Here is a 17,417-nt window from a genome sequence, read left to right as displayed (position 1 = left end):
TTGAATTAATGTCTTAATTTTATAAATTAAAGGATATCAATTTTCTGACCCAATCGTCAGTGCCGGTTCAGCATCTGGTCTATTGAAAAATCTCACTGTGAGTCTACATGCACATTTGCTGGCGACTACAATCTGTGAAGTTTTGTTTCTGATTATAATTTTAACACATTGCTTATTTGGAATATTTTGAAATATTGGAAAATATTCAAGATAATATTTTTTATTAACTTTTTCAGATTAACAACCTATTTCCAAGAAGCGACGAATTGGATTTACAAAACAGCTCAATTGACAAATCATGCAGTAAGTCAACGAGAACAGGTAGAGTTGATAGATCAAAACTTCCCAACTCAAATACCTCAACGTGCACATCAAAGGTTCAAGCAAGTCTCCCAAAGGTTCAAGCAAGTCTTCCAAGTGTCCCTGCGCCTCCCCCTCCTCCTTCATTCTTATCATGGCTCCCAAAATTTTCAAAAAAATCTTCTCTTGAGATAAAAAAAATTGACGTCTATCACATGCAGAAATGTATAAAGTTATGATGATGAATATTACTGAGGGGAACTCATATTGCAGTTGCAAGCTGATAGATATGAAACACAAGCAGGTCTGCGTGGCGTTGTATACTGTTGTACTCAGCAAGTTCGCATGTATCTTCATTTATTACATGCACCATCGTCAAAGTCTTAACACCCCCATACATCCACTTTGTTCAATCTCATTTTGTTTTTTAATGGCTTCATAAGATTTTTTCAATTTGTTCTATTTATTGTTTATGAATGTTATTCGATACTTACCTCTATCGTTTGATATTATTTGATTTTTTTAGTATTAATTTCTTCATGTAGTTGACGTTTTAGTTTTTAATTGTGTTGCAGTCAGAAATCTATTTTACGAGTTCGTTCCTGTTATCACTTGTTTGTTCGTTCGTGTGCTGTGCTCAAATAAAATTTAAACTTCTTTCAATAAAGTGTCATTTAAGTTTATTGCGCAGTCTTTTTACCGTTTTAGTTTTTCTCGGTAACATTTAAAATCTAGATTAAATTTTCCTTGAAAGATAGAATGAGAGGCCAAATTCATACTCAATGGAATAAGTTTATATGGTTTCACGACCTTACTATTTACTCTACACAACATACTATTCTAGTTATAAGTTATCATAAATATTTTTTGAAGCGAGTGAGACCTGAAGGTTTGCCTTGCAATTATATCGGACACACAAGCGATACAAGAATTTGAAGCGGCCAGCCAGGAAATTTTGGTAGCGTTTTGATGTGATTAGTTTATTGTTTAAAATTGGTTAAACAAGTAATGATCATTCGCTTGCTATCGTTATAACCCATTAGCTTTTTATTACTACGAGAAATAAAACTCTTTGAGGATTGAAAATTGAACAAGTCATCACTACAATTGCTGTAAAACTACGGATGTAGTATATATTTTTTTGAAGCTCTTTTGCGATCCTAACAAAGTAACAACCATAAAAATAGTAACAGAATTTGGAGCATTAACAGTTTAAAAAATAGGTTGTCTCTTAAGAACAAATGGTTTATAGATACAATCAAGTTTTTTGAACAGACAAGTTTGTAATGCGTTCTGCCTCACGCCGTTTAGAAAAATCATTTTTTTGACTAGAAATAAACGATTTCGATGACGATGAGGAAGACGAAGATGATGGAGGGACGTAGGAATAAGTTATGAGTCCTTTCTTGGTGGAGTAACAACCCTGGATGGCCGTGTGTTCATTTCCGTGTTGAGTGTTTTGGTGACCAATGATTGGAACATCGATGCGTTGAAACAAATTTTCCTTTGTTTTAGGAATGTGCTCAATTCTGCAAGCCTTTCTAAATTGATTTGTCAAGTTGGCTGACACTTCTCGCCGATGGTATGAATGGATATTTCTATGAAAGATTCTGGCCGGATGGTCATCACCACAACCACGAGCATGGCTACCAAGGATAGCGTCATCGTCGTTACTCCATCCATCTTCCTCATCATTCTGATAATTATATCCCTTGTTCTTATCCACATCATCTCCGTCACCCATCCAACAGATGGATGGCTGTACCTGTCGACCACGATCAAAAAATGCATCAACGGTGACATCATCAACTTTGGATTCCCTTGTGTGGTACTTCTGCTTCCAGGACAGTGATCTTTTCAGATGAGTCAACTTCTTTCCAACTGACGCCATCACTGATTGGTGGTGGTTATGAGATTGAGATGTCTTACAGTTGCAATCACGAATTGAATCATAACAGGTGTCTGATGTTGTAGCTGCAATTGTTGTTGTGGCTGTTATTATGTTTTGTGACACCTCATTAGAACTACTCAACAGCCGTGATCTGGACATTTTGTAATGTCCCATTAAGCCATCTACCTTGTTGTTGCCCTTTCCATAGGTGAAACGATTATGACGATCATCACATGACTTTCTGCCTGTTGCAGCAGCTATGTTATTGTTCATCTTCGTTGCCAGGGCGTTGTTGTTTAGAATTTCTAATCTGCACTCGTTTCTGTATAATTTGGATTTAATCTTGTAGCTGCTCCCACCGAAGTTTCTGTTGTTTTCAAAGTATTGCTTCATCAGATGTAAGTTTCGTGATGGCAAATTGTTATTTGGTACGCAAGAATTCTCCAAGCTTAAATCATCACCTCCATTGCGTCCTTTAGTAGCGTTTATTGAAACATCCTCGTAGAAACATTCACAAGCCAATTTGTCATGGTCAGAATGTTGAACATTGACACAAACATGCTTGTCACTGGGTGCAGTTGATCTCAGTGCGTTTTGACCAGTCCCTGAGATGGTCTCCATGCAACCAGACCTTTCCATCACTGTTGCAGGATGTTTGTAAGTGTTTCCTCCTCGGTCAGAGATTTTACTGTCACTGACGCATGTTTGCAAGTTGGAGTGGGTGGTGTCTGGGTGCATGCCACCAACACGGTCACGGTCAACGCTAGGGCCATCATTTTCCTCATCGGGACAATCGACACTGTTGCCCTTATCATCGTGCACGCGACCATCATTACGTGAAATGGAATTAAAACGACGACGTTGTTGAAGGAGCAGAGCTGGAGAGTACAAGTTCTCGAGGCCAGTCAGCTGCTGTGGGATATCAGTGTTCACTATTAAACAACATTCTTCATGGAAGTATTACAGTTATCATGCAAGATCACATGAGGTCGTATATGGGCGTATAGAATTCAAGAACAAAAATTACTCGAAACTATCTAACAGCTCATATATATTCGACCTATCACGATGCATAAAAACCATCAAAAACACTGATACAAAACATCAAAATCATCACCATCATCCTCATAATTACCTTATCATCCTTACCACCACTGATTCTCCTCACGAAATGATTCCAGCTTCTTCTCAATCGACCACCAACGACTCTACTGGGTGAAAAAAAAGTAAATGAACATCTAAACATTACACTACCGTATCACTATGAAGTGATTATTATATAAACCTAAAGACATGAACTCTCAGCCAACGCGTGGATCCAATCCGGATCTCCACAATACTAAAATTATATCATAATGACAAAAAACGAACGGTATAACAACGATATATGAATGAAGATGTAACTAAAATAATTATATAACAAATAGATAGAAACAATAATGATAGTAAGCAGTAAGCAGTAAGATAACAGTAAGCCATCACTTACTCGTCAGCATGGAGATCAGTACAAGAATTTTCACTGGCAATAACATGACACTCTTCTTGCTGCTTCATGTTGTTTTTGTGCACCAAATTTTCTGAAATGATTACCAAATTAATTTCAATAACACAATTTTCTTTTTGAATAAATTTCATTTATCTAAGCGATCTTTTTAAAAATCAGTTCACAATTTTGCAACTCAATAAAATATTTTAATTCAGAGCACATTTGCATAGATATCTATCTTTTTTGTACTTGTTGTTAAAATATTGTTGTTGAAACATATCAAAAATACCAAGCCGTAGAGTAGAGTAGTAAGATTTAAAAATTTATCTCTGTCCCACGTTAACCAACATTTAAAATATTTAAACACGCAAAGGATTACTTGAAATAAAATAAATGTAACATCATAAAAATTAGAGAAATGTATCGTCATAAATGTTATATGATCCTCAGAGGCCTTTCTTCCTGTGGAAGAGGGTGGTGGGGTGGTGGTGGTATTATTATTATTATATTAGTATTTCGATTTTTTAATAATTTTTGTGTGAGAAAGTTCATTTTTTCTTTGTAAAAATTAGTTTAAACGCTGACAATAAAATTATTCAACTTCTCAAGCCATTTTTATTATGCCATTGTCTGTCATACTAGAGTTTGAATATTAATTTTAATAATAAATAATACTAACAAATTAAGAGAAACATCTATATTTTTTCAAACAGACATCTCTGCAAACAAAACATGATAGAAATAGAGAAGAAATTTGTAGTGAATGATGAAATACTTAATAAGATGCTATCATTAGGAGCCAAGCTGATCAAACGGGAATCATTCACGGATGTCTACTATGACACTGAATGTCACTGTCTCACAACAAAAAATTTTTGGTTGAGACAAAGAGATGAAGTTTGGCAACTGAAGAGTCCTACTGGCCATAGAACATTCGAGGAAGGTTTGTTCAATTCATCATACAAGGAAACTGAGAAAGAAGATGAAATCGTCAACTTGATTGAGCCTGTCCTCAATCAAAAGTATTCACAAAACCAGAAATGTGGTTTGGCAGAGTTTTTAAAACTGTGTAACTGCCAACCATTTTGTAAGATGACGACGCACAGACAGTCATACAAACTACAAGACAAATTTAAAATTGACCTGGATGTGACAGATAGTGGATACGCTGTGGGAGAAATAGAGATGATGATTAATTCTGAAACAGACATAGCAGAAGCAACAAATAAAATCGAGGATCTATCAAAAAAACTAGGTTAGCGTAACAGCACGATGTGTGTTCCTCTTGAACATTTGCCATTAAATAAAACCGTGACTGTGTAATAATATGCATTTAAATCTTTAATGCTTGCTAGCTAGTTCATTTCAAATAACAAGATTATGGCATATATAATATATAACGCCAAACATTCGGTAGAATTTATAGAATATTGTAACAACAAATGGTCAAACCATTCTACCACACTTCATTAACCTTTCAACTTGGTCTCAGGTATCTTATGAAATATTCCCATACTGAATAACTACTTTTTTTCTTGGCAGAACTCCCAATCACCCAGGCTGTCAGTGGCAAGGTCAGCAGTTTTTTAAAGTCAAATGATCCGGAGCATTATAAGAAGTTGTTTAATTTAAAAATTATAGCATAAATTAAATAAGAAAGTACAGATTTGTTGTTTCTAAAGAAAAACTTTGTTAAAGCATTTAACCTATTCTGTTCAATAAAATTTGTAAATATAAAATTTACAGACTTACATGTGTTGTTTCATTTAACAGTAATTAAAATACTATGGGATATTTAATGAATGTAAGATAAAAATACAGTAGACATAGTTAACTCTCAGAAAATGTTTGTGGCATTCAGTTAGATACACTCTAAATTGCATAATCTGGACCGTGATATTTTATAAATAATACGTCATTCATTACTTTTTTGGCTTGTGAATATCTAATTTTCGGATGTCAACTTTGCATTTTTACAAAAAACTGGGGAAAGGCAGATAAAGCAGCACTCAAATTTTACAATTCTCAATCATTATTGCTGCATGGCAGGTCAATTTTTTACCTTAAATATATTTAAAATGTAAAGATGATTTACAAAATATGTCTGATATCTGTAAGCAGCATAAAATGAACTGATAACTCGCGATTTGCCCACTTCTGTAGTAAAGATCAACAAGATGTAATCCAAACCCCAATTCTATCAGTTACTCTACACATGTTGCTCTAAACCAGCAACAATTTCACCACGCCACATCACAACACCACTAGGTAAATGATTCACTAAATGACAAGATCACATGTTACATTTTGTCTTGCTGTCCAACTTAATGAATTTGAATGTTGAGTCTCAGAAATAAAAAATATCATTGCAATAACTATCTATTACCAAAAGAGCCAATCAATCAATCAATCTTCGTTTAGCGTCCAGAGACCCAGTTTCCCGAGGTAGGACGTTGTTTTCTTTGCCATCAATTTTTTTGCGCCAAATTAGACGATCAGTTGTATCCATTTCATTTAAATTTAGAGCTTTCATGTCTTGATCGATTGTTTGCGACCAGGACTTCTTTGGACGGCCTTTGGGACGTGTGCCAGGTACTTCAACATCTGCAAGAGAAGTTATGGCACTGTTTCTACTTCGCTTGACATGACCAAACCACCGCAGACGGTGTTGCCGGCATGCGTCCTTTATATCATCTAAACCAGCACGACGCAAGATTTCGGTAGATTTGATGCTGTCCTTCAGACTAATTCGTTGCATCCATCGGAGCATTTTCATATCGGTTCGGTGAAGTTGTTGTTCCAGTTTGGTTGTCATTGGCCATGTTTCTGCACCATATAACAGGACCGGACGTATCACAGATTTATAAAGTTTTGATAGTAGTGGTAGTGGGATGTCACGCCGCATCAATATAGAGGCTTCAGCTGTTCCAGTACAATCCAGAACATCCCCTAGATATTGAAACGATGTGACTTTCTCTATCTTAATGGCTTCAAAAACATTGCTATTTCGTATTTGTTGTTGTGGATTGATGCAAGCAGGACAAACAAAATTGGACACTTTAGATAAAGTACCAATTATTTTTGAACAACGTTTGTGACATCACTGGTTACACTGCTGACAGATATACAAATTTGTAAGTGGCACAGATGTAATAAATTAGCATAATGAACCGATATTCGTGTTTGACCCAAGAACAAGAGGACATAATAAAAGATTACGAATGGAAAAAGTTAAAAAAGAAAACTGCCAAAAAAAGTTTTTTACAAATCGTTTGTCGACAATTGGAATAACTTATCTCATGAAGCAATTGATGCAAAAATTTGAATATTTTTAAAAACTGTATAGATTCAATTATTGAATGAATAATTTAAAGCTGTTACAGCCACGTTACTACTGTAACCTGACTCAATGCACACACGTGCATCACAGCATATTGTTATTATTATTATAATTCTAATGATGGGTGATTAGGGATGCATGCAACTTATAGGGCTTGTGAGAGAAAAGTTTTTCCGATGTTAATATTGTTGATGATGTGAGGTATGTTAGCTAACCTATGCAGTCCTGTGTTGATGCAAGATATGTTGCACAGGATGTTGTTGTTGTCAGTGTTGTTCCTGCTGTAACACCTCTTGCTATCGAAATTTTCGTTGAAGATGTCGTGGCAAATTCATTTTTGAAATTATACAAGAAAGTGGATGTGAAAGTTGTCGGAGGACAAGTAACTGGTCGAGACAGGTAGAACTGTGTTGATTTCATGAAATCTCTGTGCAGTGCTGATATTGAATTACATCCAGATGCATTTGTGTTCTCGTTCAAAATGTTGTCGTTGTCATTGTCGTTGTTACTGTTCATGACATTAAAATTATAATGACCCCTCTGAACATTGTCGCATATATTAATGCGATTATGAAAGTTACTATTAATGTCATTCAAGAGTTTAACTTTGTGGTTTTTAGCAGTAATGTTGTCCATGTTGATGTTATCGATGTTGTTGTGGAGTTTATTGTTGTTGTTGCCGTTGTTGATGGGTACAACATCTGGCATGACATTCGTCAAGATAGCTCTCCTACAAATCACAACAAACAGCGTAAACATGTTGCAATGAACATCACACATGCTCAAATCTTATAGTTGTTGCATATACATATTCAATATTTAAGAATTATCTCACATATTTAAGAAAGAATTTAATAATCAGTCATTCATCTATCTTACACACCAAAACTTGAAACTAAGTTTGACATTATTCAAGATATTACAAAATGTCATTTTTCATTGAACCAGTCAACTGTGAAGATCAATCAATCAGCTGATTATTTTCAGCCAATCAACAAATCAACCAGCCAAACAAATAAACCAATCAATAAACTTTTTGTCTTGAGAGAGAGGTCCAGCAGATGAAGGAGTCAGATCGGAACGTTTCATCATCTTAATCATTATCGGCCTCACTTCAGGTTCCAACTTGATTCTACGCTTGAATAAATTGTGGCCCTCTGTTATTGCAAGATCATGTTGATGTTTCTCGTGTTGTTGCAGCAATGCTGTCGGATGTTGCGATCTGGATTGAAGTGTTGATTTCTCCCTGAGGTTGTTCGTTGAAAGTTGTTGAGGAGTGGATGTCAACGATTGTTGCCTTTTGTTGCTGGACGATCTCCAACGTGTGAAGTTGGCACTTATGTCTTTCACCAACCCTTATGTAGATGATGAAATTTTATTATGAAATAATTTACAGTTTTTGTGAAAGTTTCAATAAGTTTCTTTAAGAAGTAATATGTTCAGAGTTCATCTTTATATCAATAAACATCTCATTGTTTTACGTGGAAAATAATTAAAAAAGTAGTAACTTCGCAAATATTTGAAAGAAATAATGCATAAATGAGTCTGGAACAGATCTTGCACAACAAACGTGGCCCTTTCATTGCAAAATAATCTATAAAAATTTAACTTCATTCTATTTCATTCATGATTACAGAAAATCAAACTTTGGAAAAGAAAAGTTCTCATAGCAGTTATTGTCTTTGACCTCATTTCTTCTCTTACTTATACAGATTTTAAAGCAACAATGGTAGATCAAATATTTTGTACTTGAAACAATTTATTGTGTAATTTTAATTTTTTTCATAAACTGGAGTGAGCAGGTACGCAAAGTTTCACCTTAGTTCAACAATAAAAAGCGGTCAAAATATGTAATTAAGATTTAACAAATAAACAGAAATTAAATGAACTGATGAAAACATCGAACTCCAATCAACCGTCATATTCATCATCTTCAAGTTCCCGTCCACCATCTTCCTACATTCATCACCCTCAAACTAACTTCAGTGGTGATTATGATATAACTGAAAACAGAGCATCTAAATTATTGTTGAACATCATCAGAGCAAACCACAGCCACCAGCCACGAAGTAGTAACCACCTTGCAGTGAAGTACTCCTCTTCTTCATCCTAGATGTCCTCCCTCCGGCTTCAGCATCCCCACCCCGACAACCAGCAACATCATCAACATGACAACCAACATCAACGTCACGACAACTAAGATCAATTTCCTTGCTTATGTTCTCATCTCCAAAATGAATGCATCCTTCGAAGTTTGTGCTTTCCAGAAAGCTGCTGTTGAGTTTGTTGGTCAGTTGCTTATATATAACTATTGATGATGGCAATTATGATAAATGTAATATGAACAAGGGTTTCCAAGGATTAATTACTATAAATCCAAACAATTTTTAAATAAAATTGACAACAAAACAAACATGATCAAGCAAAAACACACAAAGGTACCTATTAATTCTCTGTTGCTTCAAGGACATCTCAGTAACTTTTGCAACGATGTCATCAGTCAGCATGCCAATCAAGTTGTGATTCTCCACCAATATCTTCAAGACGTCTGCTTGTTTCTGTGCTAACTTCAAATCTGGTAAATGTGAAATTTCTATTTGATCACATTGATGAGGAGGTATCAACAGTTACAATAAGTATCAAGAAACAATCCATAAATGCTATTTTTGAAACTACACATCCTGAAGTTGAGATTATATCAGCATACAGACTGGTGCATTGTTAAAATGAAAACAAGTCATGAGTGATTAAACTATTTAGTCAATTGTAAACATTATTCTAAATGGTGCTGTGTGCCTTGAATTGAGCTCAAACAAAACACATGTTGACTGAATAGCCAAAACCTTTGCAAAATAAAATTTAAAACTGGGAGCAGCCTTAAAAACTGCAGTTGATACATGTATATATGCGAATTATCAATTTTACATATAAAACTTCATGGACAATCAGATCACATCCATAAACACACACACACACACACACACACACATACACACACACACACACACACACACACACACACTGAACACAATGTGCATGGACAGCACACACATACACACGCAAGCACACATAAACAGACTGACCGACCAGCATTGTGAAGTGAGTGAGAGAGTTTGAACATGTTAGGAGCCAAACAGATGGAAATGTTGGTGGCGTTCATGTGGTTCATGGGTGAATGTTCACTGACGATGTACAGTTGATGGCACAAGTAACGAAGTAGATGGAGATGAGGTCGTGGGAGCAGGAGGCACAACATCAGCTGGGTCTGTTGTGATGGGTGAGGAACTTACTATCATCAACAACTTATCAACATGCAGAGAACAGCCACAAACCTGGATGAGTTCGCATTGACCAATGGAAGAACAGACTAGAAAGAATCCTTGCAATCTGCTTGTGAACAGCGGTTCAGGAAGTTCCCTGAGAAACAACTTGATGAGGTCTGAAAGGTCATATGCACTCAGTACCTCAAGCTGGCTGGGGTCAAAGTTCATACTCAGTGTCTCCTAAAATGGTCATAACAACATACAACATGGTGTTAACATAACATGCGACATAATGTTAACATCACATAATGTTAACATAACAAGATATCAGTTTGAATAAGCAGTTTATATACAAAATATGGCACAAGAAAAAACATGTCATTCCATATAAACATTAAATTGAGAAACTTGAGTTAAACAACTTTAATTAGCGCTTTATTATAAATAATCATCATAATTTTGAATAAAACATTTTGTGTTTTATTTTTTACTCCATAACCAACCAACCATCCAACCAACCAACCGACCGACTGACCAACCGACCGGCCGACCAACCAATCAACTAAGCAAATCAGCCAATAAAAATAAAGGAGTCAAAACATCAGAAAATGTGCAGAGGTGTTAATATTGTTATAATTAATGCAACCACAAAGAGCCAACACAAAACAAAATTAAGAACTTTTAGCCTAATAATTTTTATAGACACTCGGCCATTAAAACACATTATCTACATATGAGACATACACAACTACAATCATCAACAAAAAAATGATCAATCACAAATAACAAATTAGAACAAACAATTTCTAACAACAAACACGAACATGAACATGAGCAAACAGTTACAAACAGCAAGGAATAGGCAGCATACTTTTATTTCCTTCTGTCTTGTGAATGATCCTGACTTCCTGAAGAGGCCCTCACTGTCCAGATGTTTCTTCAGCATCTTGAATGACTCAACTACGAAACTTTATTTAAAACAAGCAGCGGTCACCATCTGAAAGTTCACTGATCTCTAATTGACCTCAATGAAAAGTTTGCACATCCAACAACAACTACCAAACATTATCAAAAAATAAACTAAGAATGAATAGAAGAGAGCATAAAAGAAGTGAAGATGTGATAGAGAATTAATCAGAAATTTATAGAGGGTTATGATGAAATGTTCTAGGTGATTGAAAAAAAATGTTGAAAAAGAAATGTTTGTGATTTTCTTTCAACAAGTTCTTATCTCTTCCTATTCAATGCATCATACAAATCCACATTCCACGCACCACATTTGCATTAAAAATTTACAACAGTCTTAACTAACTGAAACATTGAACAACAAAGATATTAAATAGCTATAAAGAACTCTCACCAAGGGACCTTCCCTCCACATTCAACTTCCAACATCGGCATCAACTCCAACCTTGTTCCAAACAATGATGAATGCTGGTTAAATGCTGTCTTCTGCCACAAATCATTCTATATCATACATAATGAAAATTTGTTGAAATAATTATCTTAATCCTATTTATCAAAAAGTAGTATGAAAAAAAATAAATGTGAACAAAAATTGCACAAGTTTAAATTAACATTTAAAATTCTATTTAATATTTTATTGAAACTTATTATTTATTTTATTATTATTATTATTATTATACTATCAACCAAAAATGTAAAATGTTGAGCTGTCATGTTGGATGTTATTTAACAAAATTATGATGGTTTGGTTGGTCATGTATATGCACTGCTTAAAATTGCTCAAAATAAAAGAGATATATATAGAAGAAAGGCCAGAACCATTGTCAGATTACAACAAAAAATTTGTGTGAGGCCTTATTCTTTAGTAGCGAATGGTTGCAGTACTATCCAGAAGGGAGGCATAAAGGGCAGATTATCCTGAGCCTCAGATACTGTGGGAGCCACAGATATTGTGGAAGCCACAAAACTATGGATGGGGCTACATGCAAGATAAATTAATCATTAACTTAACAACACTATGAAAAATTGGAAGCAATTTTGAGTGATGAGAAAAAAAGATTCTCATCATCTTTATCAACACAACAATTTGTGGTTTGTAATAGGAAGACTCATTGAAGAACATAAAATTTTATTTAAGCTTTAATTAAATTAAAACTAAAGAAACAAAACAAGCAAAAGCAATTTCTAGCTTTTCTTTTTATTTAATATTTATTCATCATTTAAAAAACCATTAATAATTGTCAATTATTAAGTTAGGTAATGTCATTTTATTTAAATTAATAAATAATTAGATTAACTAACACATAACATTAATTAAATTAGATTAAATTACAAATTAAATTAGTATTTAGAATATTAGATTAACATTATTAATGTAAATATTTAAATTTTAACAGCAGCACATTTCTACAAATAACCATATAAAATTAATATAAAAGTAGAAAGAGAGAATGCCAATATCGCAATATTTATTTTTGGTCCACTTTAAATTTTAAAATAAAAAAATTAAAATAGAATAGAAAAAAGTAGGTTACTGGTTTTGTTCTAAAATGTCTGGTTTTTGTGACTTTTACATCAAGCTTCATTAATTCATCTTTTAATACAGGTTCTAAACAACAATCATCTTTTAAATCATCCACGAAAATCATTTTTTTTGTAGTTTATAAAAATAACAAACTTAACAATTTAACATAACGATAAAAGAGCAGCATAAAATCAGAAGCACGGAACCGCGAAATTGTTTTTTAAATTTGACGGCAGCATAGATATTGAAGAGAGTGTTGGCGACAGGTTAGGCTGCGAAATGTAAAACATTTTTCTGTGATTTCGTTAATGAGCTTCAATTTTTTTTTAAAAAGAACAATTAATTAATTAACAAGTAGTTAATTGTTGTTTGAATACGCCCTATAACACTTTATAAAGCTTTAAAATATTCAACAATATACATGTTTAACAGTTATTTGCATATTACTATATATTTCATATTTTTATATATTCTATATATATATATATATATATATATAGAGAGAGAGAGAGAGAGAGAAAACTATGTCTATGATTCTACACATTTTTCAACATGCTTGATGCCACACGTGATTGTTTATTCCACTTCATTCCCCCTATCTGATCAAATTGCCTGCTGGCCGACTAGCATTTTTCAAATGCAAAAAATTCAACTTTTTGTTCTGAATGTGGTGTGTCTACGGTTGTCACCATCAGCTGGCGATGTTGACACGAAACATAATAGAAATGAAATATAAATGGCACAACATTTTTGTTTCAAATCACTAGGTGCCACCTGCAAACCTGTTTTATCCATCATATAGTTTTTTAGAAAATTGTTAATGACTTTGTGTCCATTTTGTAAATTGAAATAAGCGAGATATTTCTTTAGCAGAAAAAATATGTCGGCCAAAATTAATTACTAAACATTAAAGAATCATAAAGTAAAGTCTTCGACGGCTGCTTTGTGTTTGTTAGTTAGATTGCCGCTCAATTACATGGTGTTGAATTAAATGGCGGGGCCCTTCTCCATATATTTATAACAAAAATCAAACACATCATAAAAAGGTTGTCACAATATTTTTCATTATTAATTTATGTGATATTTAAAAATATTCATTTACGCATCAGGTTGTGAGTTAGCCTCTTATTTGTTTGATCGAAAAAATAATATTTTAGATCAACTTCATAGCATTCCACTTTTTTTTATTTCACAATTAATTTAAGAAACACACGCGGTCACGGTGGCAGAGGAGTTGAAACTAAAACAGAGATAGCTTTGAAGTGATTTTTTCACAAAAAGTAAAAAAACCGGTAGGTACGTAGTGGGTTTAACATCGTTATTTCGCCAGTTGACCATGATCATCATAGGGCTGGTTTTTAACAATTATATTGTGTTTTACTGTCTGAAGCGCACGTGATCATGAATCTATTCTCGTTTGTCGTCATCGTATTGTAGTCTTTAACGTAATGTTAATAAATGAAACATAGAATCAAGTGCTCTTCAGTTTGTGTAGGTACATGGTACATATACAAGATACACACGCGGTAACGGTGGCAGAGGAGTTGAAACTAAAACAGAGATAGCTTTGAAGTGATTTTTTCACAAAAAGTAAAAAAAATTACTTATAATAAACCGATTGATAATTTCAGGAAAGGTTTTGAGACTTGGAAAACCAACGAATGACATGAAATTAATGAGCATATCTTCCTTATGTAGGTAGGACCACTTTGAAAAACAGTTATTTCAACTAAACTAGCATTCGTTAAGAATTTAATTTAATTTTCTAAATTTTAGTATTCAAATAAATTTTAATTGTGTATACTGCAATTTTTGTTGAAAAAACATTGTTGTGAATTGTGTCAGATCTCAACAGTTTAATGCAGTAGCGTCACTAGGGGGGTGCGGGGGGTGCGGACCGCACCGGGTGACACCCTCACAGGGGGTGACACCAAAATATCACTGTATATGTTTTTATGTCCCTCCATGAAATTATTCTTATCATTAATTCAGCCTAACCCGCCCAGCGCCCAGAAATGTATTATGAATAAAATTTTTTTCGTTCAAATCATTTTTGTATTCGACATTTATACCATTCAAATTCGACGTCCGAATTATTAAGCGCCGCGGCCGAGCACATTTAACTTGTTCGTGTTTATAAATTTTGCTAAGAATGCTGTATGTCTATGGGGTGTCATGAGAGGGGTGACACCATGAGTTACCGCACCGGGTGACATCAACCCTAGTGACGCCACTGGTTTAATGTTAAACTTTATTTACAGACCTAAAAACATCGGAATTGTTTCGAAAGATAGTAAAAGATGAGGCAAATAAATAAGCTGAAAATTTTTTGTTTTTCATAACGGTGTACTTAATGTTATTTACTTAGTTGATGTGTGTGTGTGTGTGTGTGTATGTGTGTGTGTGTGTGTGTGTGTGTGTGTGTGTGTGTGTGCGCGCGCGCGCGTACAGTATACACTCCCTACAAACACACGCATCAGGTTGTGAGTTAGCCTCTTATTTGTTTGATCGAAAAAATAATATTTTAGATCAACTTCATAGCATTCCACTTTTTTTTATTTCACAATTAATTTAAGAAAATATAAAAATTGTGCTCAACTGTAGAAATTGAATAAAAATAATTTAAATAATAATTAAATAAAACTGAAAAATGAATTAACGATATGACGGATATGTCAAAGAAGTTTTACAATATCTTGCATGAATGTTTGCTCTCCAGTGTATATGTGTGTACTATACATACATTTATTCTTCATTAAGCATTAAGCAAACATACTTGACATTTCACGCATTTTAAAATTGTTTATAACTTTTAGTATCATACAGCACAATTCTAGTTGATGTGTGGCTCGTTGGTCTAGGGGTATGATTCTCGCTTTGGGTGCGAGAGGCCCCGGGTTCAAATCCCGGACGAGCCCTACTTTTTGAAATTTAAATTTAAAAAAATAATACGTTATTTTTAATATTATTTTTTTAAATGTGATCAAAAAATAAAAATTAATTTGTGCTGGACTATTACATGAATCAAATTATGAACTGTATAAATGTTTCTTAGTCTGTCAATGAAATTTTCTATTTTTATTAGTAGTGATGAAATGATTAGTGTAAAGGATCGGTTTTAAAAGAGATAAAATTGACTAATTCACTTATAATTAATCTATTTTGAGGTTTCTAGTATTGAACTTTGTTAAGAAAGTCGTGAAATCTCATGTCTCATGTCATGTCTCATGTCGTGTCTCATGTCATGTCTCATGTCGTGTCTCATGTCGTGTCTCATGTCATGTCTCATGTCGTGTCTCACCCCTCTACAAAGATATGCAAGTTTATAGTTCTTAGTCCCCATTGTCAGCATATTTATATGGTGATAAATAAATAATGGTTATCAAATTGATCACCTCTTTCCATAACATCATCATCTTCATCACGTGACAATTAATTATGTCATCACCATCATCATTCTCTCCTCTGTTGCTTACTTTCTTTTGCTAATTAATTTCTTAAATTATTTTTTACGATCATTTATTTATTTCAGTTATTATAAGACATTTATGATATTAGCTGGTTTTCCATAATTAAACGATCGTCCATTCAGCAATCGCTCATTTTCAATAGATTTTCTCCTTTTTTAAAAATATTTCCCAAGCCAACCAATGAATATAATACTTTTTCTATTCAGTGTTACCTCAGAAATCAGAAACACAGAAGTGAGCGCCAACAAAATCGCCTGTGCCTCAAACATCTTAGGCACTGAGACTTGCTTTGCAAGATCAGCGGGTGAAAGTCAACCACAGTCAAGATTCTCTTTGTAATCGAACCACGTTACTGCCGATCTATCTGATGATGAGTGAGGTGAACATCTGACCCTCGCATCCAAGTCATCTGAGTCATTTTGTCAGAAAAATTAAACAATACCAATAAAATAATGTAAATGATAATAAAAAATAAATAGTAATTGTAAGAGAGTATAAAATATTCATGCAGCGTTCGCTCCAGTCTAATCAACGTGCTTTGCATCGGCAAGACAGCAACCAACCAACAAAACAACCAACCAACCAGCAATCATCTCCGACAGAAGAACAAAAGCAACATAACAAGGTGGAAAGAAAACCGGCCTATTGAAAAAAAATAATGAAATAAAATTGCTTGTAAATACAAATGAGCAGAGAGGCATCCAAAAATGAGTTTTTTTTTCTCGCGTTAAAATATTTATCGAAGCTAAATCGAAATATCCGTTATTTTTATCAGCAGCAGAACCAAGACGCACGTAATTAATTAGTTTGTTTTCAATTCAACCGGGCCTAAAAATATATCATCATTTGTATCAATGAATTCAACAGATTAAAAAGCAATTAATAAGCGTCACGTTTAAGTAGCGATGTCTTAATTCGTTTGTTCGTTCGTTCATTCGTTCGTTCGTTCGTTCGTTTGCCTGCTCCTTACGGTGTGCTTGTCTCTTTCTGACGTCATCGTAAAGGAAGGAAGGAAGAAAGATGTTTTATGTGTTGTGTGTGTGCATGTGTGTTGTGTGTGTGTGTGTGTGTATGTGTATGTGTGTATGTATGTGTGTGTGTGTGTGTGTGTGTGTGTGTGTGTGTGTGTGTGTGTGTGTGTGTGTGTGTGGTTAGCCACAATTGCGTTCGTAAGCG

The 17,417-nt window shown here is 34.1% G+C and overlaps 4 protein-coding genes across 4 annotated transcripts; 1 reads left to right on the top strand and 3 right to left on the bottom strand.

The window, feature by feature from the left end:
• Positions 1-237: 237 nt before the first annotated feature.
• HELRODRAFT_172482 (hypothetical protein) lies at positions 238-657 on the bottom strand (the record flags this gene model as incomplete). The annotated part of the gene is made up of 1 exon (XM_009019138.1): positions 238-657. One exon carries the CDS (start codon positions 655-657, stop codon positions 238-240), a length of 420 nt encoding a protein of 139 aa, XP_009017386.1.
• A 901-nt stretch (positions 658-1,558) lies between these two features.
• Positions 1,559-3,745, bottom strand: HELRODRAFT_172481 (hypothetical protein; the record flags this gene model as incomplete). The annotated part of the gene is made up of 3 exons (XM_009019137.1): positions 1,559-3,103; positions 3,327-3,402; positions 3,678-3,745. The coding sequence occupies 3 exons, from the start codon at positions 3,743-3,745 to the stop codon at positions 1,559-1,561; spliced, it is 1,689 nt and encodes a 562-aa protein (XP_009017385.1).
• A 664-nt stretch (positions 3,746-4,409) lies between these two features.
• Positions 4,410-5,323, top strand: HELRODRAFT_79038 (hypothetical protein; the record flags this gene model as incomplete). The annotated part of the gene is made up of 2 exons (XM_009019136.1): positions 4,410-4,932; positions 5,220-5,323. 2 exons carry the CDS (start codon positions 4,410-4,412, stop codon positions 5,321-5,323), a joined length of 627 nt encoding a protein of 208 aa, XP_009017384.1.
• Positions 5,324-7,227: 1,904 nt separating this feature from the next.
• Positions 7,228-11,226, bottom strand: HELRODRAFT_172479 (hypothetical protein; the record flags this gene model as incomplete). The annotated part of the gene is made up of 7 exons (XM_009019135.1): positions 7,228-7,747; positions 8,144-8,372; positions 9,098-9,291; positions 9,460-9,592; positions 10,105-10,282; positions 10,350-10,520; positions 11,152-11,226. The coding sequence occupies 7 exons, from the start codon at positions 11,224-11,226 to the stop codon at positions 7,228-7,230; spliced, it is 1,500 nt and encodes a 499-aa protein (XP_009017383.1).
• Between the last annotated feature and the right edge of the window lie 6,191 nt (positions 11,227-17,417).

The sequence above is a fragment of the Helobdella robusta genome (assembly GCF_000326865.2).
Source record: "Helobdella robusta unplaced genomic scaffold HELROscaffold_23, whole genome shotgun sequence".
Lineage (NCBI taxonomy): Eukaryota > Metazoa > Annelida > Clitellata > Rhynchobdellida > Glossiphoniidae > Helobdella > Helobdella robusta.
The sequence above is the reverse complement of the archived record's forward strand: the minus strand, read 5'-3'. Positions and strand labels throughout refer to the sequence as shown.